This window comes from Chelonia mydas, chromosome 17 (genome assembly GCF_015237465.2).
Source record: "Chelonia mydas isolate rCheMyd1 chromosome 17, rCheMyd1.pri.v2, whole genome shotgun sequence".
Classification (NCBI taxonomy): domain Eukaryota; kingdom Metazoa; phylum Chordata; order Testudines; family Cheloniidae; genus Chelonia; species Chelonia mydas.
Window position 1 is genome coordinate 8,214,571 of NC_051257.2, and position 26,278 is coordinate 8,240,848.

The 26,278-nt window shown below is 45.4% G+C and overlaps 1 protein-coding gene and 1 long non-coding RNA gene across 3 annotated transcripts in view; one reads left to right on the top strand and one right to left on the bottom strand.

The window, feature by feature from the left end:
• Positions 1-4,309: 4,309 nt before the first annotated feature.
• DYNLL2 (dynein light chain LC8-type 2) overlaps positions 4,310-26,278 on the bottom strand; it is a 58,852-nt gene continuing 36,883 nt past the window's right edge. Inside the window, exons 1-3 of one of the 2 annotated variants that reach the window (XM_037880549.1) lie at positions 12,000-12,155; positions 8,426-8,564; positions 4,310-6,331 (exon numbers count right to left, since the gene is read on the bottom strand). In XM_037880549.1, the coding sequence (XP_037736477.1) occupies positions 6,194-6,331; positions 8,426-8,557 (270 nt within the window). In that variant the 5' untranslated portion in view covers positions 8,558-8,564; positions 12,000-12,155 and the 3' untranslated portion in view covers positions 4,310-6,193. Of the gene's footprint in view, positions 6,332-8,425; positions 8,565-11,999; positions 12,156-26,278 lie in introns of those variants that run through there. The other variant, XM_043531472.1, reaches the window with a different exon arrangement.
• On the top strand, positions 12,160-14,777 carry LOC122463233. The gene is made up of 2 exons (XR_006286397.1): positions 12,160-12,316; positions 12,927-14,777. It is a non-coding gene; the product is annotated as an uncharacterized LOC122463233 (long non-coding RNA).

The following is a 26,278-nucleotide window of genomic DNA, read 5'->3' on the forward strand; positions in this document are numbered from 1 at the left end:
TAAAATGGGAATAATAATAGTACCAGCTGCACAGGAGGTTATGAGACTTAGTTTGTAAAGTGCTCTGAAGTGTGGAGGTGCTATGTAAGTTTGAAGTCTAATTACTGTAAGCTCCATAGGTGAGCCCTTAAGCATGTAGGCCCAGATCCCCAATGGTATTTAGGCACCGAATTCCCAAAAAATTACATCCAGTTGTAACCAATGGGAGTTAGGTGCCTACATACCTTTGAGGATTTGATAACTCCCTGGGCATGGTGATGACCACCCCCGCACCACACACACGGCCCTGCTCACGTAAAATAGCAAGAAGAGTTTTAGGAAGTCACTAAAGGAGAATCTCCACCCCAGCCACAAGGAGGTGAGCAACATGAGAGATGGATATAGGGTGACCAGACAGCAAGAGTGAAAAATCGGGGTGGGGGTAATAGGAGCCTATATAAGAAAAAGACCCAAAAATCGGGACTGTCCCTATAAAATCGGGACATCTGGTCATCCAATGTGGATATAAAATTGTCCGTTGAGCATAAGAGCAGGCCAAATCCAAGCCCATTCGTGTAACAGGGAGCTGCTCCACTGGTTTCCATGGGACCGTACCTGCTGCCATCTGCGCTGTACAGGCTGCAAGGTGTGCACAGAACAGGGAAGTGACTCCTGCAGGTAAACATGAGCCTAGAGCTGTGTTACCATGAAACTGAGTGCTAAAGGAAGCCAAATCCATTAAAAAAAAGGCACTGTGGATCCTATCCATGGTAACTCAGACACTATGGTGACAAGGGCCATAAAGGAGACAGATTTCAAGAGACAATCTAGGGCGTATTTCTGTTCTTAGGATGAAAACGGACATTTTTCCCCTCGTAGGGTAACATGGGTTAGTGCTGGTGAAACGTACAAACTAGACCGTCCCAGTCTGAAGCCCCTAGACACCAAGACAGGCAGAGCATGGGCAGAGTTGCGCAGACGCCTGCCTCCTAATCTGGAAAGAACATCTTCACAGGTGATGAGTGGGTCGTTAGCTAGCCCTGCTTATTGCATCCTTAGCCTCTCTCCGCTTCTAATTACCCCATGGATCCCGTTCTGCTTAACAATGGACTGAGACCTCCCACTTTCATACTGACCATGGCACAGTCATCAGATGGGCAGGACATCTGAGGTCACTGACGAGCTAGGCTGGCTTCAAACCAGTGATTATGTGTCTCATTGGTAGTGACTTGACTGTTCATCCTCAGCTAGACACTGCCCGAAGAGGAGAACCACTCTGAATTTTGTTTAATGTGGATTGTTCTGTCAGCTCCTGGAAAATGGAGATAATGATATTTTCCTCACTCTGAGATCTATGGACTATATCTACCATCTAGACATTATTACTCAACTTGAGTAAAGGTATCAGAATCTGGTCCTAAATACATAAAACAAAAACTGTAACATCCAAGTAAACAGGGAGGGATGCAACATTGATATCAGTACACAGCAGGTCAGACTCCCAAAAGATTTGCAAAGCAAAGATAGAGAAATATGCTTTCCACTCCCCTGCTTTCCCCCAAAAATGTTATTAACCTGTCCCTGTCCCCCCATCACCCTCCATAAATGTTCTTTGTTTACAAAGGTAACACTCCCAGATATGAGTTCTCTTCCCCTATACGTGAGACTGACTAGGACTGGTGCCAGTAGTTTATCGATAGTATTACATATGTTCCAGCAAAGAACAACTTTGGTACGAAAAGGAGAAGCAGTCGTGCTTCTGGGGCTAGCCTGTGATATTGAATAGCACCCTGCACTATGAGTCAACGGGACACCTGAGTACAGCACTGCTTAATGTAAGGGTAGTGTAATTGGATCCTTCATTATTATCCTCTGTCCCTTAGGACCCTGAACGTTAAGGGACTTCAATATTAGCCATCACTGAGTGGGAAAATCTGCTCAGCTCTATGACTGACCATGGGTATTTCAGCCCTTTTCTTCTCTTCCTTTCCCATTCTTCTGTTTCTTTCTTTTTCCCCTTCCCTCTATCGCTTCTCCTTTGAATCTCTCCCCCTGCAACAAGTGCCTGTTCCCCCCTCCATCTGGGGAATTAATCAATCAGCACTGAAATAATTAACATTAAGGGCCAGATTGCCAAAGGTGCAGAGCATCCAAATTCTAGTTGAAATCAACCAGAGCAGCAGGTACTCAGCACTGACAAAAAGTCAGAGTTTGAAAGTGTGATCAGGAAGCTATAAAGTTGACATCTCAGGGAGGTAATGGGATCACACCTGCCCCTGGGGAAAATCACTGCTTTAGTTTAGAGGCCGACTACATTTCTGAAAGTTCTTTGAAAGCGTAAGCACTAGAGTTAAAGTGAAAGCTGAGAGTGAGCAGGATCAGAACCTGTCATGGAGGTCACATAACCACATAAAGTGGGCTAGGTGGTTGAACCAGGTTTTGTTCATCACTTTCACTACCTCCTCCAATGAAGGCCTGGGACAAAGTCCTTTAAATCAATAGGACTCTTTCCTTTGCTATTTAATAATACGTGCAAGTAGGGGACCTCTGAGTTTGATGTGAAGTAGGTTTAGATAAATCCACTTTCTCCCCCAAATTAATTTTTTAAAGGAGTCGATATAGCTGGTAAAGTCTCCTGATTTCCAAGAGGGAGATTGTTGAGCTAAATACTGTGTGGGGATTTAAAAAAAAAAAAAAAAAATCAATTACTGGTCATTTTTTATGTTTTGTAGATTAATGTCTAACCCTGGAGGTTTTCCTTTCCTGGCAGGTTTGGACAGCACGCAACTGCTCGTTCAAGTGACATTCATAGGTCAGATAAGAGTAGCACATAGGCTGGGAGCACTTGCTTTGTCTGTGAGTCTCCCCCTGTCCCAAAGTCACAGGAGTAAAGCCCAGTGCAGAGTTAGTTTGGAAACGAAGACATGGAAATCCTCCAGAGAAAGCACTTTCTTGCACTACCCAGTATTATTGAACCTCCCAGCAGCCCTGACAGCCTAAATATTCTCCTTCTTTTGGAACTGAGGGGGTAAATGGTTTACCTTAAAGTTATGGTGGAAGTTTGTGATGGGGTAGGCTCTGGAACACAGGTGTCCAGATTCACATGGCTGCACTTCCCTGCACAGGACCATCCTTTCACCTGGGAAGGGTTATTTAGGCCATTCCAAGATGAGCAGTACATGTTGAAGGGAGAGAGAATCGCTTCTCCCTGCCTCAAGTGAGCATCCCACCTTGTGAGAGGCAAGATTGATTGCTGGTGTGTAAATCCTTCAGCATAAGGAGCAGTCACACCCTTGCATTAGTCAAGATTCCCCTCTGTGCATTTAGAGCTGTTCCACACTAGTTCGGGAAGGGGTGAACTTTTCACACTGAAGTCTACAGACTACTGGTGCTCCATAGAGGACTACTTCTTATTTCCAGGGCGTAAGATCAGTAGTTTCTTATGTAAGAAGGTAATGTTAAGTGCCACAAGCATGATGTGTGACCTCCAATGGGATGGTGGGGGGGCCAGGGGTTGCACATGAGACCTTGAAGATGGATCCCCCACAGCAAGAGGGCCAGAAGCTCCAGGATAGAATCATGCTGATAGAAGTGTAAGGCTTAAGAGCCATACTTTAAAAGCAACTTAATATTCTTACCTGTGTTCCCCCTGTTCCACCCCCTAATGTGGATTTTTTTTTTTTTTAAAGCCAATTCCTCCAGGCAACCACTGATTTTAAGTTACAAGACAGCTCATTCAATCTTTAAATTCAGAAGTCTAACACATCTCATTACTTGGATTACCTTTTTGGACAGACCCTATTTATCTAACAAGCAAATCCAAGAAGGAGCCACTAGTTTGGAAGCGTTAACGCTCCAAAAAGGCTTGATCAGTTGTACTAGCTAATGAAAACTTTAGTTGCTACATCAAAGTAGTCTGCAGCAAAGCAGTTTAGGATTGTTATTAAGTGATTTTACAGCTAGCATATCTGGAATACGAATGACAGCCAGCATCCAGTTAGGACCCTCAGCCTAATGAGGTCATCTCAGGACCAGTCAAATGACACTCTGGAAGAGGGTCTAAACTCACTTCAGAGAGCAACATCTTAAGGTCAGTAGCTAATTTGATGAGCTGGAGACTCAACCATGCAAACAGTATTAAGTGTTGCCTGACCTACAGAGTTCAGTAGATATTTGCAACATTTAATGTTAACTGTTTCTCCATAACGTAGCCAATTTAGATTTCCATGCCTTTGGAGCCTTCCACCCTAAGCATTCTGTAGTTCAATCTGCTAAGTATGGAAGTGTTGTTTTTACTTTGCAAGTCTGGTATGAAAAAGAAACTAGAAGCTTTTTAAATGTGTCAATTCACCTTTAATGTTTGAAAAATAAAAAGGTATTTGAGCAATTGCAGTTATGAAGGGAACATCTCTTGCTCCACAGAAGAGTGTGAACAGGTTCACATCAGACTCATGCTTGGAAAAAACAAACATACATTCTCCTTTTTAGATCAAAAGTGGAGTTCTGTATAGACAAAAGTCGCCAAAGTGCCCTGGTTAGTCCAAGGCATCTCACCCCCAGATTGGAAGTTTTCTGTCAACGTGAAATAAATTAAGACACCACATCCTGTCTAGTTACAACATGGTTCTATCAATATTACAAAGTTAGGTATACTTTGGATTTTGCACAGTCTACAGACACAAGGACTTTTACTTCAGGAAGAAGTCAGCCTGGGTCATTAAGTCATTTCACAATTAATAGCTACACTTTCTCCCTTCTCCCAATACAGCAAACAAAAAGCAGTGGCATGTTACTTTCAACAATCAACTTGGTTCACCTCGAGAGTTACGAGTCACCTTGCCCTAGAACAGAATTCACTCCATTCTAGAAATTTTGCCCATATTAACCACCAATCAATAGGCTCTCGCTGCAAGCACCAGGTTTTGCAGAAGCCACCAGAGGTGTTTTGTTTTTTGTTTTTTTTTTTTCGGGGGTTGGGGGGGAGGAGACTGACACCACCCTAGGATGATCCAGAAGAACTTCCTTGCAGTTTGAACTAGAAGACAACACTGCTGACCCTACTGGAGATAACGACCTTCTGTCTTCAGAGAATATATTCACAAGTTTCCCCTCACAAAACAGCTTCTGCTAAGAGAGGAGAGAGATTTGGAACACAGAAGCTATTCCTGAAGGATTTTCCACTGTAGCTGATAGAGACAACAGTGGCCATCTCCAAGTCTTCCAGATGACTAGGTTACTTTAGGGAAAGACCTGAGTTAAGGCAGTGTTGTCTTGTTAAAGACATGCCCGATCAAGTCTTTCAGATTCTAGTGTCAATCACTACATTTAAAATTTTCTAGTCCATTTTGGAACAGAGGCCAGTTGGCCTAAGAGAGTTAGTCTCAGTGGCAGCAACTAAGATCTGGATCACCCCATCACCAAGCAGCCAAGGCCAGGAGATCCTTCCTCCTACAAAATAAAAAAAACCCCAATAATAATTTAGGGGGAACATTTAAGTTTCAGACTAGATTAAGTTGCTGTGAGTTTGGTTGATCCATGTAGGCTGATCTGAGGGCAGTGGTGTGGGCATTTTCTACAGAAAACATCAAGGCCCAGTTGTATGATTTGCCATGCAGTCCCAAGACAGGATATACTTTTTTGAATGAAAACCTTGTTAAAAAGCCTCCCTGCTAACTTACATGGGCATTATAAGGCCTTTCTCCCCACCAACAGCTGAGATGGCCAGCGAAGACAAATCGACACAGCTCCCAAATCCACCCCACAGACTAAAACTGAAAAGGAAAGTTGACGTTCCTCCATCGATACACACACAGACGTTGAGACAGTCTAATAAGAGTATTTACTATGAATGCAATAAGATCTCTTTTTGGGCTGCTGAACAAAAAAAGTGTTTTCCCCGCCTTACCCAAGAAAAGGTTACCACTGGGGGAGCTGTTTGTGGAACAGTTTTATTTCTTCCCACTGAAAGGCCATTGTTTAAGCATTTACAGTTTTCCCTAGTGCAATACAACCAAAAAAAAAAAAAAACCAAAACCAAAAAGCAGTAACAAAAAATGCTGCCTTCTTCCCAGGCAACTACACAGAAGTAGATTTTACTGCAACATATACACATTAAATATAGTATACAGTCCATGCAGCGGCACAGCCATGTTAAAGGGAATCTTGGCTTCAGCCATCAGTGCATTACAGTCCAAATTTCACTGGCTCCGACTTCCTATCCAGACTTGAACAGAAGAATTGCAACCTGACCCAAGTAAAAATAGATGAAGTGCTTTGTCTCATGTGTTACATAGCTGCCAAAATTTCTGCCAACAATGCAGTGCCAGGTAGGGTTGTATTTCTTGTCAAATTCCTAAGAGGGAGAGAGAGTACAGTAGTTAAGACCAAGAAAGCCCACACCAGTCTGAAATATACATTCCTAACCGGTTACTGTTAGATACAAATGCAATGGAAATCTGAAGACACACAGGTGGATGCAAGCTACTACTACATTACTGATGTGCTAATTAGCAGGTGACAAAAGGGCCGCACTGGAGTGTGGAAGAGTTCCTATGCCAGGTACTTATCGGAGTGATTTATACACAAGCTCCAGGCCATAACGGCAGATTTTAAAAGTCCCCTTGGCACAGTGGTATTCAAGCCACATGCATAGGCCAGTTGTTCCACAGAACCGTTTAAACCCTCCCATTCCAAGCTGACTCACAGAAACAGTACTTTGGAATGCTTGTTCCAGTAAGCCACTGGAGTATGCATCCGATGAAGTGAGCTGTAGCTCACGAAAGCTTATGCTCAAATAAATTGGTTAGTCTAAGGTGCCACAAGTACTCCTTTTCTTTTTGCGAATACAGACTAACACGGCTGTTACTCTGAAACCTGGATCTTAAAGGTCACTTGAAAAAGGAAAAAAAAGGCAGGCTTCAGACATTCTTCATAAAGCAGCAGAAGAGTTTGTGAGAAGACTTTCTAATGTAAACAAGCAGAATAATTCACACATTGTCTGCCTTGGGAAGACTTCAGCAAAGCCGAACGCTGAACAAGTGAAGTAGTGTTTCATTGGGATAAACAATTTAAATAATTTAGCAATTGAGAGGGAAGGGTTTCTGGTAAGGATTGAGAGCTCTCATCCCTTCAGTTAAGACAGATCTCCCATGACCCAGTCTTCAGGCAGAACTAGGGAAATATCAGACTCAACAATCCTGATTGGGGGTGGGGTGGGGGGGGGTGTAAAAGAGTGAGAAAGCTTCAGACTATACACCAGAAAGCAACAAAGCACCAACAACAAAGACAGCTGAAGTCCTTTGCGAGTAACCTTTCTTCCATTTCATGTGCAGTAAGCCATTTCCTTTATATTAGGAAAGGAAGCAAATATGCAACAAGCCATTTTCTTTCCTGAGCTTTAGTTGTCTTAGGTTTTATTCCATTCCCTTGTTGCACTGTCCCAAGAGCCTTCTGGGTTAGTCACTTTTTTGACTGGAAAGGCCAGATTTTAAGAAAATATAAAAGATATGCTCAACTCGTTAAGACCATTGAATTTCAAATTGAATTAGAGTTGAACAGAGTTAAGTAGTTTCAGGTCCCACATTGGGTCCCAAACCCCCTGGCCTACTTTTGGCTTTATAATATTTTCCTCTGTTTCCTTCCCCCCAAGTGCTCTCTCTCCCTTGTTGCTGTGTGAAGGGTCTACACAAACAGGGGAAACCAACTATGCCACAAGATGCCATCAAATGCATAAGGTCAACAAACTGAAAGATACTTTGATCAGTCAGTTCCTCTAATCTTCAGGGGTTCCTCAGATAAATCCAGGTAAAGAGTTCAGACAGACATGAGATGTTTAAGTTGCATCATCTCCGCAGGCCAGCTCCATTCACCTCAATTAGAGCTGGTGTTCAGAACTTTCAAAAACTCATAGTGTTAAGAATATATGTCAATAGGTAGAGAAGCCTGGGGCAGAGGGGGAGGGGAGAAAGAGGGTGAAAGTGGAAGTTTACTTAGCCTAGAAATGCTATGCAGAAGCAAGTAAGTTTCACTTGACTAGATGAGCTGGGTTTTGTTTGTTTTAACTACAGTAGCCACACAGAGTTTAAATCAAGTCACACCTTCCAAAGATTCAGAAGATTGCAGAGAGATAGCAACAATACGGTAAGTCGCTACTTAAGGTAAATAGCAACCAAGTCCTTTTAGCTTGGCTAGCCAGAAAGAATGGTCCATTGGTTAAGGTGCTACCCGAGAACTTGGAAAACCCGAGTTCAAGTCTTGCTCTACCTCAGACTGCCTGTGTGATCGAACCCAATCATAGAATCAGTCTCAGCTGCCATCTGAGAAACAGGGATAACAGCACTGTCCTATCTCAGAGGGGTATTGTGAGGCACTCCGGTACTATGGGGATGACTTTGATAGTCAACATGTCCCAACGAACCTATGCCATTTTATAGCAGCTACATAATACCTTCTTTATATAGGCTGCAATGTCTTTCTCGATGTTGTACTTCTCCATTGCCTGCGTAGCACAGTCTACAGCATCCTGCTGCATGTCCTCAGACATGTCTGCATTCTTGATCACAGCCTTTCTGTCAGACATTGTGAACCTAAGGAAGAACATAAAGTATTAAGATGTGCCCATAGGATTCTGCTACAGTTCTTTCATGCATTAGAATACAGTGTCTACATGATGTAAAACAGTTCTGGATACAGCGTTCTGTATTTATATTGCAGGTTATACCAAACCCATCTTGCCCAACATCTGGTACTAGGCACACTACACAGTATATCCTAGGATATACTATTAGGTTGTGGAATGCTGTAGTACATGAAGCTACTGAGAGATTAGACTAGAGACAGCCAAGTATCACCACTTGTACATACATTTTTAGCTTTAAAAACCCATAAATCCTATGCAGAGATCTTCTACTCCTTTAAGTTACAGGAACAGCAGTCCTGCAAATCAATAAGCAATGGCTAAAACCGCATTTCCTTACAGGTATAGCCAATGGAGTGGAGCAGTAATATGGCTCTACCAACAGCAGCCCCCAGACTATGTTTGTCTCCACACTGATTGTAGGTCAATGCATTCAATGGATATAGTAGCAGAAACCTTTAGTATTTCACTCAAGTGTGTACACATTCCCTTTAAATGTAAGGTTAAGGGTCATACGTTCCAGCTGTTCTTGCTAGTTCAGACCAGAACTGCAGCAGTTTCAGATCTAGTTTACCTCCCTGTGTCATGGATTCCCTTTTGTACTTTGCTCAGCTTGACCAATGAAACCTAAACAGTTTTGCTTGTGTCTCATGCACTGCACAACACTGCAAAATTGGGATGTTAGGGTTGACAGTTCTGCTGTGGAACAATGCTTCCATCCAAGACAAGAGAGCCTACCTGGGACCTTTTAAGAGCCTGAACTGTGGCATGCCGGAAAGAGGTAAAACACCCTGTCACTCTGCTAAAACTAGTTAGGGAGTTCTAGACTAGCCAGTGATAAGCCACCCATATGTAGGTCTCAGATCCCCTGCTAAGGGCACAGCCACTAGTTGTAGCTAGTTTTATATGCAATTTAATGTTTCAGTCCTTACTCAGCCAAAACACCTACTAAAAACAAACTTGTGAATTTTGCCTGAGCTAAGAGTGGACCTGTGTTGATTAGTACTTTTGACGTATGACCCATTTCAACTAGCACATGGGCAACATACAGCCACTTTGAACTCGGGTCTCCATTGTTATTTTGGTGGAACAACTGGAGAATCAGGCATGATATTGGACCAGTTTAGAGCCTTCATCTGAAGGACTACACAAGTGAAGGGCAGCTGTCTAGATGATGCCCATGGCTGCTGGTTATCATATTTTGCTTTACCATAGGATCACCACAAAAAAGTTACTTACGTTTTAAGGATGTAGCCTTTTTACAGTGGAGAATGTGTCAAATTAGGTTTGCAAAGCCCCATTAAGTTTACAGTGCCATAACAAGGCTTAGTAAATCCTGAGCTATATTACTAGCACTATATGTTTGGAGGTAGGAAACCCATACATGTTTAACTCCATTAAGGAGACAGTCTGCTACAATGATTGTTTCCTAGAGCAGTCCCAGAAAAACTGAAGGAGTAGCTTTGTTATAGCAACTAAAGGAGCCTGCTATCCAGAGAATGAAAGAAAGAATCCAGTTACATAACAGCCCTATGACAACAATGCTTCAATTCTTTATTCTGCCTGCAGTTGAAGACTCCTAGTGCTCTAATTTATAGATTTTAGATACCATGTATAATTGAGCATTGCTATTAACACGCACTAATAGCATTAAAGGAATAGGATGGGAATTCATCTAGAATGCCAGGAAAGAGCACGTGCATTTGTAAGAGTTTTTAGGAAACCAGTTACAGGTACCTTCCACCCCCCACCCTCCCAGATCATTGGGGTTTAAAAATCACTGTTTAGCAGGAGGGGGCAGAATTGGAGCCTCAAGTATGTCAACAACCACAAAGGAAAGCCCTAGAGAGACAGCCAAGCACCCAGGACAAGCCACATGTGGCTGCTTCAAGAGTCAATTCAGAGGCATCTGTAATTACAGGACTGTCAGTGAGAGACCTGCAGAAAGGGTCTTCCTTCCTGGTTCTTATTTAGAATGGGAATTCCTGGGAGCAGGGACAAGCCTGCCAAGCACTAGTCCTGCCAGTGCTGCAACAACTGAAAACAACTCCCTTCTGCTAAGTATGTAGATGTCTCCTCTCCTTTCCTCACCCGCCCCTTTTTGAGCCATACTCGCCTCTCTCCTGGCTACAACATCCTTTTCACAACAGCAGCTGAGCGAGGATGCTGCAGACACTGTCGTCTGGAAAGGGGAGGGTGGAAGCGTGAACAGGTTAGGGAGCAGCACGCAGAGCCACAGCACCAGAGGCCAAACATCATTCTCCTTGGCATTGCCAAGCACAACTACTCCACCTGCAGATCAGAGCAGCAGCTCCTCCCCTAGCCACAGGGCTGGGCTTAACAATACCACGACACCCCTCATCCTCCTAGAAAGGGCCAGAGACAGCTCACTCCCTACCCAAGGAGGCTTGGCTGCTGTTGCATTTCCCAGGGGGAGAAGCCACCAACACAGGCCTCAAGAGAGACTGGCCCAGGCAGAAACTGACACTTAAACTCATGGGGAGAAGCTTATCCCTGAATTAATGCCACAGAACAGGCAGAACATTTGCCCTTTCCTATAAGGGAGGGAGCCTTCCTCTTTACTCCTGAAACAGAGACCAGAGCCACCTCCTACTAGCACAGGACTGGTCCCTACACCACCCTAGTGCATTTCCTCCAGCTGCAGCCCCGCCACTGTTAAGCTGTCCCAGGGGAGGAGGTTTCCATGCAGTCCCCAGCAGCCCAAGGCTCGCGGAGGTCTGGAGGGGGGAGAAGAGGCGTGACCTTCACTTTCCGAGCCCCCAGGGGAAGCGTCTAGAGCTCGGCTCACGAAGATGACCTTGCCTCGGAGAACGCGGATACTCGGCCTGGACAGGGCAGGCCAGAGGATGCAGCCCCGGCTGAAAGCCACGGGGTGGGGGCTGCATGGGAGACCCATCCATGCCCCGATGGAAACGGAGTCATCGGAGCAGCAAAGCCGCCTCCGGCTGCGAGAAGGGGCTGAGCAGAGGGGTCACTCAGAGGCTGCAGCAGGAGGAAGGGGGAGCGGGAGGAGAAGGAGGGGGTGGGGAATCTGAGCAGCTGCCCGGCTCCAAGGAAGGGGGCAGCTCCCAGGGGCAGAGCGGCCAGGTGAAAGCGAGGGGGGGCGGGTGCAGCCGCCAGCTGGAGCCGTGTGGGGGCTGGAGAGAGGTGCAGCCACCCCCCGGATTGCAGCCCACTCGCTTCCCACCCCCACCACGGCCAGGAGTTGCAGCCCCGGGGCTGCGGGGGGGGGAAGAGAATTGCAGCCCGGGGGGGCGGGGGCGCCCCCTGCCCTGCTCGTGAATGCACCAGGCCAAAAACAAAAAACAAAAAAAACCACGAAAACGAAAACACGCCCCCCCCGCGCCGGGCGCGCTCGGCTCACCTGCCCCGCGGGAGTCACCGGCAAACGGACCCGAAGCGCCTCCGCCGCGCACTGGCTCTGGCACCGGCTTCCCCCCGCTGCGCTGCCGCCCTGTGCCCCGCTCAGCCCGGCGCTCGCTCGCTCTCCGCCCGGCCGCCTCCCCCGCGCTGAAATAGCCGCCCCGCCCCTTGCAGGGGCTCCGCCAGCCGCCCTCGCCATTGGCTGCGGCGCGGCCTCGGCCCACCGCGACCAGCGTTCTCCCCTCGCCCGTCTCTGCCTACATCTTGTTTCATCCCACAATGCCGCGAGCAGGCTGCGGAGCGCGTCTGGCTCACGAGGTGGAGGGGGTGGAGAGCGAGCGGGAGGGGGGAGTAAATAAGACTCAGGGATTGGGGTGGCCTAGACCTGGGGGACCTTCCTGCAAAAGGGCTCGGCCAGATCTGGTTCCCTGTGGGAGCCTCGTGCTTTTTTTTTTTTTGGGGTGGGGGGGGGGTTGCAATCAACAGATTTGCTGCTCGTTCTGGGGCCTGATGCTGCTCCGGCCCCAATGCAGTGTAAACCCCCTGGACCGAAGTGGGGTCACTCTGGATCATAACCGGCCAAGTGGCCTAAGCTTAGGTCAGATTCAATCTCGCCTGCGTTCTACACGCCAGCTAGGATGACTCCCCCCCTCTCCCCCCCCCCCCGTGTCACATTGGTTGCTGACAAGTATTGACATCAGAAAGTGAGGGCGATGGCCATTGTTATTTGCACTAAAGTAATGGACCCAACATCCATTTTGGTTTCCTGCACTGTTCATTTTTTTATGAGTGCCTCGTTTTGGGTCTTTGTCGCACACAGTCCCCGTATTTGGACTTTGGATTGCTCTGGATTTACACCTCTGTGACCAGGAGCAAAATCTAAGCGCTTGTCCTGAAGGCCTGATTCTGATTTAATTTACACCAACAGGTTTCATGCTGATGTGTCCCTGTGGATGTCAGCGGAGTTACTCCAGGATGAGATCAGTTGGGCCTCTTAAGTCCAATCACTGTGTCTGGCAAGGATATAGGGCCAGTGCTTTACTTTGTGTTTGCTTATCTGGGTGCATTCGTCGTGCTTTGTGGTTTTATCATGGAGCGGTGGTGCCGCATGTCATCTTTGATGTGCACTAATAATAGGACTATGCACTGGCTCAGGGAGATCAGTATTGTATTCCTGGGTCTCCGAAAGATTCCAGGGCACTTTTTGTACAAGAAGGGATTTGCTGCAGTATCTTTGGCCATAGAAATCTCCCCGCCTCACGGTGGCGTGCACTAGTCATCTGTGCTCTTCACCCCAGAAGTTGGTGCATTTCCATAGTGCCATATGTATATAGGATCTTATCCTGCAACTGGATCTACACAAGCAGATCCCTGCACCCATATAAAGCCTCATAGAGTTCAGGGATCCATGCACATGGATCTGATTGGAGGATTGGGGCCATAGTTTGTAAAGTATTCTTGGGATGAAAGGCATTACATAAAGTAAAAAGTGTTTTGCCAGTGTTAATTAATTGTAATGATACTGCACGCTTCTACAGTGCCTTCAGTCGGAGTGTATGACAGACACTAATTAAGTAAGCCTCACAAAATGCTCCTGTGAGGTAGGTAGGCAGGCAGTATTACAGTGTCTCTCATTTACAGAAGAAGAAATTGAGGCACGGAGAGAGTGAGTGATTTGTCCAAGATCACACAGCATGTTAGCAGCAAAGTCAGGAATAGATCCTGTGTCTCTTAATGCCCAATCATGTGACCCTCCTCCTTCCATTGACATTATATCAAAAGCCACTTGTAAGGACCTCGGATAGAAATGTACTATTGATTGACACCCTGCAGTGCCTCTGCCACAACATCTCTAGGGCAGGAACAACACATATTCAAAACCCTACCGTACACAAGGACTGCAGAAGAGGCAGGTTTGTCCTTTGTCCAACAGGTATGGCACTGCGCTAGGTGTCAGGATTCCATTTTTGGCTCTGATGCTGACTTACTGGGTGACCTCGGGCAAGTCACATCCATCTCCCTGGGCCTTAGTTTCTCCTATGTAACCTGAGGATAACGATGCCCTCCTTCATCAAGTGCTTTCAGAACTCATTTGTCTCGATGGGACTAAAAGGACTCCTCACCATATAAAAACCAGGTGAGGCCTTTGACCAAACTGAGGAGGACTGGCTGTTTCTGGAGGTCTAGATATCAGTGGTGGCCAAGAGTGCTTCTCCAACTTCTCCTGACCATTCCTTGTCTTGTGGAGCTGGTGACAGGTTGGAGGGAAGGTGGGTGTCTCATGTCTAATAGTGAACTCCAATTTGCTCGGTAAACCCCATTTTGTTTCAGGGGTTCTGCTTTGTATTGTAATCTTCATTATGCAGTGTGACCTTGATGTTCTATTGTAGCCTCTTTTGTGGATTACAGCATCTGGAAGCTGGCACAGAACAATGTAGTGCCATCAACATTGCATAACTCTTCCCTTCTAGAACAATGGATTTTCTACCAGAAGGGCTATTGATTTTGAATGATTCTCTGCACAGAAGCTGATGGGATAGGGGCTCGAACCCAGAATTCCTCCATCTGAAGCACATAGGCCACAGGAGGAGAAACACATGCCAGAAGATCAAACTAAGAAGGAAGGCAGGAAAGGCTGCATCACCTCTGGTCGCTGTCCAAACCCAGGACTTATGGAGGACTGAAATCAGATTTGGAGGGCTGCATTCAGGACTCTTTGCTATGCAAAGATCTGTAACTCTCCAGTGTGCTTTGTTAAGAGTAAAGTGTTTGTGGTTAACAAATTTCTCTGTTAAGACTGTGTTCCTGTCTTTCCTGCCATGTTATTTGAGAAACCAGAACTCCCACAGCCAGGTGGATTCTGGGGGAATGTGTCTAAGCAGCTCAGGAGATCTAAAGCACTTGTTCCAGAGTTCAAGGTGGCTGGACTGCAGCGTTTCACTGCCCAAATAGGGTGTGAGATAGGGGATCTGCACCTGGGAGACCCAGACCTAGAAACAGTGACCAGTGATTATCAGCTAGTGCAGAATGTAGTTGGCCCATTTTCTTAGCAGTGTTTTGCATGCGGAGTACATGTATTCTGTGATTGTACTGTGCAATTCAAGGTTATGGTGCTGATCTATAAAGCCATCTACTGTTTGGGTCCTGGGCATCACTACCTCTCTCTTTGTGCTTTAACCCATCAACTGAGATCAGCTGGGACACTGAAGCAGACAAGTCCTCAGATGCATATCTTTACGGGTTAGAGGGAGCAGTGTTTGCAGTGCAAGGTCCTCAGCTCTGGAACTCATTTCCTAACTCGGTCTAAGAAAGCCATAGTTTGTTGGCCTTATTATGCAGACAAAACTACACAGGATCGTTTCAGGAGACAAGACAAGATGTCACGTTTATTATAACACAGTTTGATTTATGACCAATAACTAATATCTACACACACACACACACACACATCAAATGTTCTGCTGTATAGTTACCAGTCCTGAATGTAGCTTGAGTTCGTGGCTTGGGTTCATAGCTTGTGGCGGCTAACTGGCCAGGAAAGCCGGGCACAAGGAAGAGCTGGGTCTCTGTCAGGCATGCACCGATGCCCTTCCATGTTGGCAGCAGAATGTTACCCTCCAAAGTCTTCCATCTCACCCATCCTTTTTGTAGGCTTTAGTTTGAATCCAGAGTCTATAGGTCTTGCTGTGTCATGCTGCCTCTGGGTCCGGTGTGATTGATCACCCATCAATTGCAGACATGACTTTCAGCCTAGGACCTGGCTTTGATTTTTCTTCAATTGTACTTTTGTTCTTTTCTTTTTAGGGTGGCCTCTTCTTGCTTTGTCAGGGCTGTTGTCTGCATCTTCAGCCGCTGGTGTTTACACTTTATTTCCCCAGGACAGGCTGGGGCTGGAGGTTGATTCCATCATCCATACATACCTCATTCACACATCTAAACTCCACTAATAAGATTGCAAAATGAAGGTTGCAGCAGGGTTTTCAAAATGGAGTGAGCATTTTAAAATGGAGTTTGGGACAAGTTAAAATGGAGTTTGAGTTACAATATGGACAAGTGTAAGGAATGGCAAACAATGAGCAGAAGTTACAATGTTGAAACAGTGTAAGTTTCAGTGATTTAAGCAGCAATTGGATTGAAAGTGAAACTCAATTATCCAGTTATTGGGGTACCTGGTTTTATGAATAAATGTAGTTTCATTCATAAAACATTGCTTATGAAGTTATATTAATAAAGTGAACAATTAAAAACAATTTCATTGATCAGTTCTACATTGTGGGCATACATATTTCAGTCTCTCTTTTCTCAGGCTTTTCCTTTTTCATGGTGAAAGGAAAGGTCACAGGAAAGTCCAGGAAAGATGGTAAGGAGGAAATAATGCCCTTTGCTAAAGCACCATCTCTACCTCCTGCAGGAGCCTAGGTTTACCTTGAAGATTTCCCATCCAAGCAGACCTAGCCCTGCTTAGCATGGGAAATCTGATAAGATCACAACCCTATGTGGTGCAGCTGCAGACAAGTGTACCTCTCCCAAACCGGGACATGCCGCTTACAGCAGCTTCATCTCCAGTCACCACAGGACCTTCTGTAGCCAGTTTGTAGCTGTTTAAACTTGGCTGTGGTGGCAATAAACATAAGAACCCTAAGACATTTCTGAATTAAAGGGCATTTAAAGGAAGCAGAGATCTAATGAACATCCCCTAGCCGATTCAACACCTTGAAAAGACGGACAAAGAGCACCCCAGGTTAGTGAGGCCGCTCTATAGGGGAGAAATGGAAATAATTACTTTTTCATACCCCTGTATCCTCACAGAAGGTACAGGAATCCCATCTGTAGGTAAAAAGAGAGAGTAATACAAAGGAACTGGGAGCAATAAGACTATTAAATCCCAAATGTTTCACATACACTTAAAAGCCAAGTTAGGAAGAAAACTCCCCATTCATCTCTAAATCAAGGTGAAGGGTTGTGTTGTTCCAGTTTTATGTTAGGGTAACTCTGCTGCCCGACTGGGCCTAGCTTCTTAAATGGCTACGTTGGAGGCCTCCAACAAAGAAGGAAAAGGAGAGAAAAGTTGTGTTGGAATTCATCTCTCTGCCCCCTATGCACGCGTAAATAAGATTTAGGAAGATGAAATGGTAGGGATAACTTGCAGACAGTGGCCGGGAGAGCAGCCTGGTCCATGATCAGTCATGTAACATACCTTTAACTATAGGCACATATGCGCCACGTGAACAGCTGTTTAGTCTTTCCCGCCTGGGAATCCTGCCCTCAATAAATGTACTCTCTCTATATACCTGGTCTCTTGGCTGCCTACACATGTGCCCATCTGTCAGGATGGCATCACGCCGGCTTGAATTTTGGTTGCTCCATTTCACTTGAGCACAGGTGCCAAGAAATCATGGGTTTAGATAAGTAGCCTATAAAAACACAGCAAGTGCCATCTCCTCTGCCACACTGCTGCTACAACACACCCCCTTACGCTCCATTGCATCCTTTGATACCCAAGAATGGATCACAGTGGAGTTCATGGGCACATCTGGCTCTTAACAAGACACATTGTAATTGCATGAAGGGCCTTGAGATCCATGGAGACCACTTGGGGTTCTGAAATCTGTGGAACATGATAGGAGAGTTGCTTCTAGGAAGACAAGTCTCGGGCGGATAATGGCACCCAGAGGACAGACCGGAGTTCAATTCCCAAGTTGTGCTCTTGCCTGAGAAGCTGCCAACCAGGTGCTTCCCTTTTACTAATTAAGTGTCTTATTTTCTGAAGTGACAATTGCAAGCAATGGGATGCCATTCACAACTAAAACAACAAATAAAATATGACTGAGGAAGCCAAAAAATCCAGCCATTCCAATGAATCAATAGGCAAAGTAAGGGAGAGGTCATGGAAAATAGTCAAAGATTAACTGATTCCATTTTCGAGACCTTAGTTTGAGCCTTGACTACACATACAGAACAGCCCGGGATGGTAGAGAGGCAGTGTGAGCTAGTGGCCGGGGACCTGGTTTTGACAATGATTTGCTATGGGGCCTCAAGCAAATCACTTACAGCCTGATTTTCAGGGATGCTGAGAATACACGGCTTCCATTAAGTTAAATGTTCAGCACCTTTACAAATCAGACCATTAATGTCTCTGTGCTTCATTTTCCCTGTCCATACAAGGAGGCTAATGATCCTTGCTGACCTCCCTCACAAGGGTGTGTTGTGAGAGTCACGTAGTGAGTAGTAGGGGACAGTGAAGATGTAAAGAGCTACGTATGCAAGCGCTCGGTATTCGTTCTATTATCCAAAGGAAGGCTCTGTTTCCAGCCAGCTTTAGATGGAACCTGCTCATTCACTACTGCTTTGGAGGGGCACTGCATGTGAGATACTTAGATAACTCTGACTTGTAGGACATGAAGATCAGGCCTCTCAATAATGATACCTAGCTCTCATAGAGCACTCTTCATTCAAGGATCTCAGAGTGCTTTACAAAGGAGGTCAATATCATTATCCCCATTTTACAGATGGGGAAATGGAGGGACAGAGAAATGAAATGACTTCCACAATTTCACCCAGCAGGCCGGTGGCAGAAGCAGGAATAAGAACCTGGATCTTCTGAGTCCTCATCCAATGCTCTGTCACCTTGGCCACACTGCCTCTTGTACGCTGGCACCCCTCTTCTCCCTCAGCACGCTCTGTTCTGTCAGGGTTGCATCAGAAGCATTGGCTGACTTCTACAGACATAGAGGTGTAAGTAAGAGGCATGACTTGGTACTCAGCCCATACGTATAAAAAGTAAAAGCTGCTGTGGACTTCAGTGTAACAGCATCAGTGCAGACCCCTATGGCAAAAGCTTTGGACCTGAGTCTCATTTGCACTAAGGTAGCACATAATTTATGCCAAATATAAGGCCCCTTTACACTGCCAGAGTGGTGTAAATGGACATCAAGCCCCTTAAGCCTTTGGAAGGCCCCGCACAAGTGGAGCAGAGTTATAAAAGAGAAAACGGTGGAGTAGGGAAGAGCTTCATCTTTATTATTATTTATATTACCATAGCACCTACATAAGAACGGCTAGACTGGGTCAGACCAATGGTCCATCTAGCCCAGTATCCTGTCTTCCGACAGTGGCCAACACCAGGTGCTTCTGGGGACTCAAAGCATTTTACAAACCTTAGTCACATAACACTCTGGTGAGATAGGTAAGTGACTGGCTAGTGTATATGTGTACCATGGCCATGAACTAAGTGGAATCAGATCAGTTCAATTATGTATATCATAGTGGTTACTATTAGCTACTAATGGAGGGTCTCCTTTAGCTTACCTGGTAGGGAGTGACCTGTCCTTTTGGAGTCAAAGGATCAGATTTCAGTTCTAGCCCTGCTGTCACCAGGAGGTCCCACATAATCATGATGTGAACCATAGTGACAACCAGGAAGTCCTAGGTAATAGCAATAGTTTTGTAACAATAAAATTGCAGAGGGGTAAACCGAGGCAGAGAATCACAGCAATGTAGGGCTGGAAGGGACCTCAAGAGGTCATTTAGTTCAATTCCCCCTCCCCACATGCTGAGGAGGAACCAAGTATATCGAGACCATCCCTGCATGGAGAGATGGCACAAGTTTCATAGATTCTAACGCCAAAAGGAATTGTTATGATTATCTAGTCTGACCTCCTGCATAACATAGCCCACAGAATTTCACTCAGGGATTCCTGTGACTTACCTAACAGCTCTCAGAAAGTCAGTGCCAGAGATGGGGACACAGCACAGGAGCTCCCCTCACCATCACTTCCTTGCTCTTGCCACAAGAACGCACACATTCAATATAAATAAATGCACCCATGCAATATAAATAAATTGATTTTAACAGGAGTAGCATCAAACAAACGGAAGGCAGTACATGGGAGTGTCTCTGCTGCAGTTGGAGTTGTCCACTGGAAGGCTCTCAGAGGGAATGAGGTGGCCTTAGCCAAGAACTGGTAATCTTGAAACAAGTAAAAAGAGACCAGGGAGGGAAATCACTTCACCTTCGTGCCCTTAATGAAACAGGACTTTTCTTCACACTTTGAAAATTACAGTTCTGCCTCAGCACACGCAGCCCCATTATTACATCTGCATGTCGAGAGCTGGGGGGAAATGATCAAGGAAGAATCCCCGGCAACCGTTTTTGTGATGAAGTGGACGCAAAAGTAGCTATTCTACAGTGAACTCCTGCCTCCAGGATAGACATGAATTAAAAAAAGGGGGAAGCTATCCAGGTGCCCGCATCTCTTCACAGATTCAGCAACCCTCCCCCGTCCACACACCTGACATCAATAGCAGCTATCTGGAAACAGTGCCTGAGGGAGGATGGAAGAGTGCCACTCATACAAACCAGCTGAAGTCTTGTCCCAGGGATGGAGGCACTGTCCTGCCGGAGGTGCTGTTTTTCATATGAGATGAAACTCAGGTCCTCCTCAGCACTTGTGTGCATAAAGATCCCACCACACTTTTTTGCAAGAGCAGGCGTGTTAAGTCCTGCACCCTGGCCAGATTCTAGTTTGGGTTACCAACATTTGTAATTCCAACATCCTGGTCACTCTAATTGCATCAGCCTCCCTAAGATTCCTTGGGTGAAATCCTGGATCCATGGAAGTCAATGGCAAAATTCCCATTGATCTCAATGGGGTCAAGGTTTCACCTCTTTTTCAACTGAGGCAGCACGGTCTAGTGCCGTGTTTCTCAATTGGTGGGGCGTGACCCTTGGGGGCCATGAAGGGGGTCTCAAGGTGTAGAAAATTTTATTAGAGTCGCAAACAAAGAAAATCTGGTTCCCCCACACCCCTGACCCTTCCAGGTGAAGTATTCTGTCAACCACTCAAAACACACACATAGATAAATTACACAGGCTCCTCGTTATCATTGATACATGTTTTTACTCTTAATTTTTACTTCAAATAAGCAGTTGCCAACCTCAAAAGGTTGGGAAACACTCGCCTAGTGGATAGAGCACTGGAATTGTTGTGTGATCATTCGCATGTCACTTCACTTCACTCTTAACATTTTTAATAAAATGTTCAATCTCTTTGGTCACTCGATTACAGACGTAAAAGTGGCAATTTTTCAACAAATAACTTCAAAAACAGACTCCAAAGAGAGACGGCTGAATTGGAATTAATTTGCAAACTGGATACAATTAACTTAGGCTTGAATAGAGACTGGGAGTGGATGTGTCATTACACAAAGTAAAATTATTTCCCCTTGTTTATTTCCCCTCCTACTGTCCTTGTAAACTGCGGGAAATGGCCCACCTTGATTATCAGTACAAAAGGTGTCGTCCCCGCCCCCGCGCTCTCCTGCTAGTAATAGTTCACCTTTCCTGATCACTCTTGTTACAGTCTGTATGGTAACACCCATTGTTTCATGTTCTCTGTGTATATAAAATCTCCCCACTATATTTTCCACTGTATGCATCCAATGAAGTGAGCTGTAGCTCATGAAAGCTTATGCTCTAATAAATTTGTTAGTCTCTAAGGTGCCACAAGTACTCCTTTTCTTTCTATGATGACAGACTCTCTGAAAAGAAGTCTCCATGTGGCCAGCCTTGCTTCAGTGTCACTTTGTAATGAGCCACCTTTATTGTCTTAGGCTTCGTTCTTCATCTATTTCCTCCTATTTGCTCTTGTGACTAACTTTTCTGCATGTCAGGCCAGGCTATCATAAAACCATGTAAATATTTTAAATGTAAACCCACAGGCGATCCCCATGTCAATTCTGTTCTGTCTAAAGGAAATTTAGAGGTTGTTCTTATGGAAAACTGAACATTTGCTTGCAGACATAGATGGAAAAGGACAGTGAAGGGTGGAGTCTCTTTATACCTGTGCTACCTGGGGCAGCGCCTACTCCAGTTTCATGTCCATATGAGGACATGTAATGCCTGTTCCACTGTAATATGATCTAAAAGTAATTTCCTTTTTTACGTGACTTATTGGTTGTCATAATGGCTGACCATGTAGCCATAATGAGAGCTAACTCCTCCTTCTCTGATCCAGGCAGCAGAGGGCCATCAAAGGAGTGGAGCTGGTGTGGAGGGAGAGCAGAAGGGATACAGGGACTCCTGGACAGCACTTCAAGGCTCCTGAGCATCTGTTAGTTTATGGATCTACCAGTCCAGGCACTTCTTGCAGAAGGTAATGCAGCCTCTGCAAGGGTTAATCCCTTAGGCCACGTCCAGGTCGGCTGATGCTCCACAGCTTCAGAAAGAGGATTCCTTCTCCTTAACTGTTGAGGAGCATTTGTGACGGCTACCATCTTGACTGACGTGGGGGATTGACCTAGGGATCTCCAGAGCTAGAAGCAGGAGTCTCTAGAGCTTAAGCGAAAGGACCAAGCTCAGTAGCTGTGGACTGCCACAGACTCACATCCTCTATTGACTGGGCACCAAGGGGGACACAATACTCACTAACCAGTGGGTTACACATACCTGTGTGCACAGCATTGGCCTTATTTGCTCCCTCGTTGGTGTCAGGTTGCAAGTGACCCATCCTCTGTCTGCAGAGGGTTGGAAGCAGCTTCTTCTGGTGCCCATCAGCACTGCTCCCTGGCCTTGCCATAGAGAGCCATTTGTGTGCTAGGTGACAATTCTCTCCTACCAACATGATTTGAGTGTGCTCAGCCCTTACGTGGCTGGAGAGCAAGGGGTGGGCACAATATCTTAACCCACAGAATGTTTAAGAACACAGAAGACAGATGCCAGGCATGCGCCACGTTAATGGCGTGCCACACCGGGCTGCCACTGGCAGGCAAATCTCCACAGGCCACTGTAATTTTGACAGCACAAATTTCAGGAGATGTTCTAAATCTTTTGTTCATGAATTTACATCTGTGTAATAGCAGCACATCTGGCACCCATGAATGGGTTACTTTGTGAAGACAATTAATTTCAGTAATGGCCATGTAACAATGTCCCTATATCTGGAGGGGCAGATGTGAGGATAGCGTTCTGGAAGGAGGCTGAACTTTCCAGTAGCATCCTGTACTTGATCAATCTCTATTAATAAAAGCAGTTATTATTTCTCTGATTTTCCTGTGGACTCTTTATGTATATATATTTTCCTAAATACAACATGAACATGCCATTGAGGTCAATGGGTGTCTTGGGTCAAGCCCTAAAACTTTCACTTTTGGGCTCCTTAGTGATTGTGTGTAGCCACTGGAATATGGGGGGAAAAGGGGATTTATTCACTTTACATAACCATCTCTCTCAAGCGCTATGTCTGAAACACAAGCAATCACATTCACAGCTGCTGACAATTATTTTTCTTCATTTAGAGACACTGCAATCACTGATAATCATTGTTTTGTGTTTGATATGTTGAATGAAGAGCTTGACAGTTTTTGGTCTTCTTTTAAAGATGAACAGCAAAGAAACAACTATAACTCTTTAAAAGAGACACTCTCGGCTGGTTTAACCCATGCATTTAGGTTCTATGGAGGGGGAAAGGTTTACAAAACCTAAACCCTTACAAATATATGTTTTTCTTTTCTATTTTTTTTTTTTTAATGTATGCATTTGCCTTCCACATTTGGGCCTGATTCTCCATTGCCAGGCACCTTGTAGAGTCATTTGCATCAAAGTAAAATGAGTACCTCTCTGCACCAGACAGTTGTACTCCTTTAACTATTCCAGTATAGCTAAGCTGTATCACCTTGCTAGTATGGATGCCATTAGATAAGCATAAAGGCGCTTTATACTGGTCTGGCTGTTCCCATATGGTAAGGAGAACAAACTATACTGGTATAAGGCACCAATATGCCAGTATAACTGCATCCACACTGTGGCCATGTCTAAACTAGACACACTTTACTGGTATATGTATACCAATATACTATAATGCTCCTAACGTGGACATACCTTATACCAGCAAAGTGCACTTAGGCTGTCTACACTACAGAGTGTAAACTGGCATAATCACTATTGTAGGCCCAACGTATGTCAATGGAAGGAGCTTTTCTGCCAATGTAGGAACACCGCTTCCCAAATGAAATTAGCTATGTCAACAGAAGAACACTTAGGACTCTGCTTTACACTGTGGGTTTTGTTGGTGTGGTTTTTACTGGTATAGCTGCATCTACACTAGGGACTTCTGCTTGCACAGCTATGTCGGTCAGGGCTCACGCCTCTTCACCCCGCAACTGACATATCTATGCTGGCAGAAGTGTGTCATGCTGCAGACCTGGCCAAGAGTTTGTACCAGTTTAACTCTACCACTAAAAAGAAAAAAAATCACACTCCTGACCAATATAGTTATACCAGGAGAATGTTCAAGTGTAGACAAGGCCAGAGTGTAAAAAGCTCCCGGGATAGAATGGCAGTTGAGCACTATGGGAAATGACTGCCCTGGGAGCAGGGCAATCAGAGAGAGTCAGGCCATTCTACACATCTACACACAAGGTCTTGTTGGCTGCAGTGAGGTTGCCATGGTGTACCAGAGAACTGAATTTGACCCCTAATATTCTGTTAACTAGGTGAGATCTGAAACGGTTATTTCATGGTTTCTAAAGCTGGGCACTTCACCTGCCTGATAACGGTGCATTAATTTGGACAAAGCAATTCTTTTTTTCTCTTGTACACAGGCATCAGGGTCAATGTCCAAGCTGCGTGACCAAAGCATGGCCTCTGTATCAAGGGAGGCCAGGCATTGTAAATCACCCTCCAGATTTCGGGTTGGGCACTCTTCCACCACATGAGTGATTGTCTGTAACACCGCTTCACAGTTACAGTATGGGGAGGAAACCAGGCCACACTGATGGATAGTTGCGGCAACTCTGGATGAGCCAGAGAGTAGCCTGTGAGTCTGGTCCATGATCTATGATCAAGTGGGCAAGGAGACAGGTGCTGCAATGGACTCCTGAATGTACTTAGTGCGTTAGACTCTTTTCCACCAATGCGTCCACTCTGTAAGGATGTAGTTTTCAGCTCCCTGGGGGTGCTGATTGTCTGTGCATGGTAAAAGGCCAATTTTGCTCTCATCCAAGAGTGCATTGGCTGCCATAGCAACTGTTGAGCGATCAGGTGTGGTGTCACACAAGAACAAGTTTCCACCCCTGAATATAAGCAGATTGTCAAGTTGAAGCTGCATGTTATTTCCTGTCTAGGACTGGTCCATCAGTCAACTGGAGATGTATTGGGTTGTTTTCATTGGTCACAGCTCTCCAGGCAGATTTGACAGTAATGCCATCTTGTCAAAGGTCTGGAGGAGCTATGCATGTTAGCGAACACAGAGACTGGAAACTGGTATATCATTCAAGCAGCTACTAATAATACAAATGGCCAAATTCCGCTCCATGTCAGCAACCAGAGTGTGATGGCTGCACAGCAGTATTCAGGTGGAGCAAACACCATGGCCCATACAGATGCAGGAAGGACCAAAGGGTCTGCTCCCCAGGAGGTTCCTGATAGTTTTCATATCAAGGTGGTACAGGAAGAAATCTTCATTTTCAGGGATTCCAGATAAGGCCATTAAGTCTGGCTACAGCCAAGTTTCATTCCCAAATGACAGTGGAATGGAATGGCAGCAGCATTCCTTGCCCACAGATTGAGATAGCTTAAATAGCAAGAGGACTGTTTAGATGGACAGTAGTTGCCACTGTCTTGATTTCACTGAGAATTAACTTCCATTGCTAGAAGTAAGTGGTCAAAATGCCCAGGTCTGGGCTGAGATTCCCTGCAAGCTTGTGGAATTCATTTCCAGCATCCACAATACAGTTGTCAATCAGCAGACACATACTTCTTGGCCTGAATTTCAGGGAGGTCGTATGTGTATGTATGGGGAGCTAAGACTGACCCTTGTGGAAGACCATTACAGAGATGTTTCAGGTGACTGATTTTTCCCCTTTGGGCAAGTCACACAGGAAGTCTGTGGCAGAGCAAGGACTTGAACCCAGGTTTCCCAAGTCACAGACAGGCTTGTGCCCCAACCATTCTTCCTCATTAAGATGCCAACCTCCAGGGACTGAGGATGGGCATGGTTATGTCAATACCACAGCTGATCAGCCTCAGAGGTGGAAGATTGCCTAAAAGAAAGGGATAAAAAGTGGAAGTTTCAAGACATCTGAAAATAATAAATAATGGACTTGCAGGATGAAGCTTCAGATGCTAACCATTTCTTGGGTGAATCAGCACCTTTGGCCTATAAGGAATCACTTGCAGCAGCTTGGCAGTCAGCCCAACATGCCACACAGTGTCATAGGCTGCCACCAAATAAATAAAGATTTCACCAACTTTCTTTCTGGACTCAAATGCATTTTCTATAC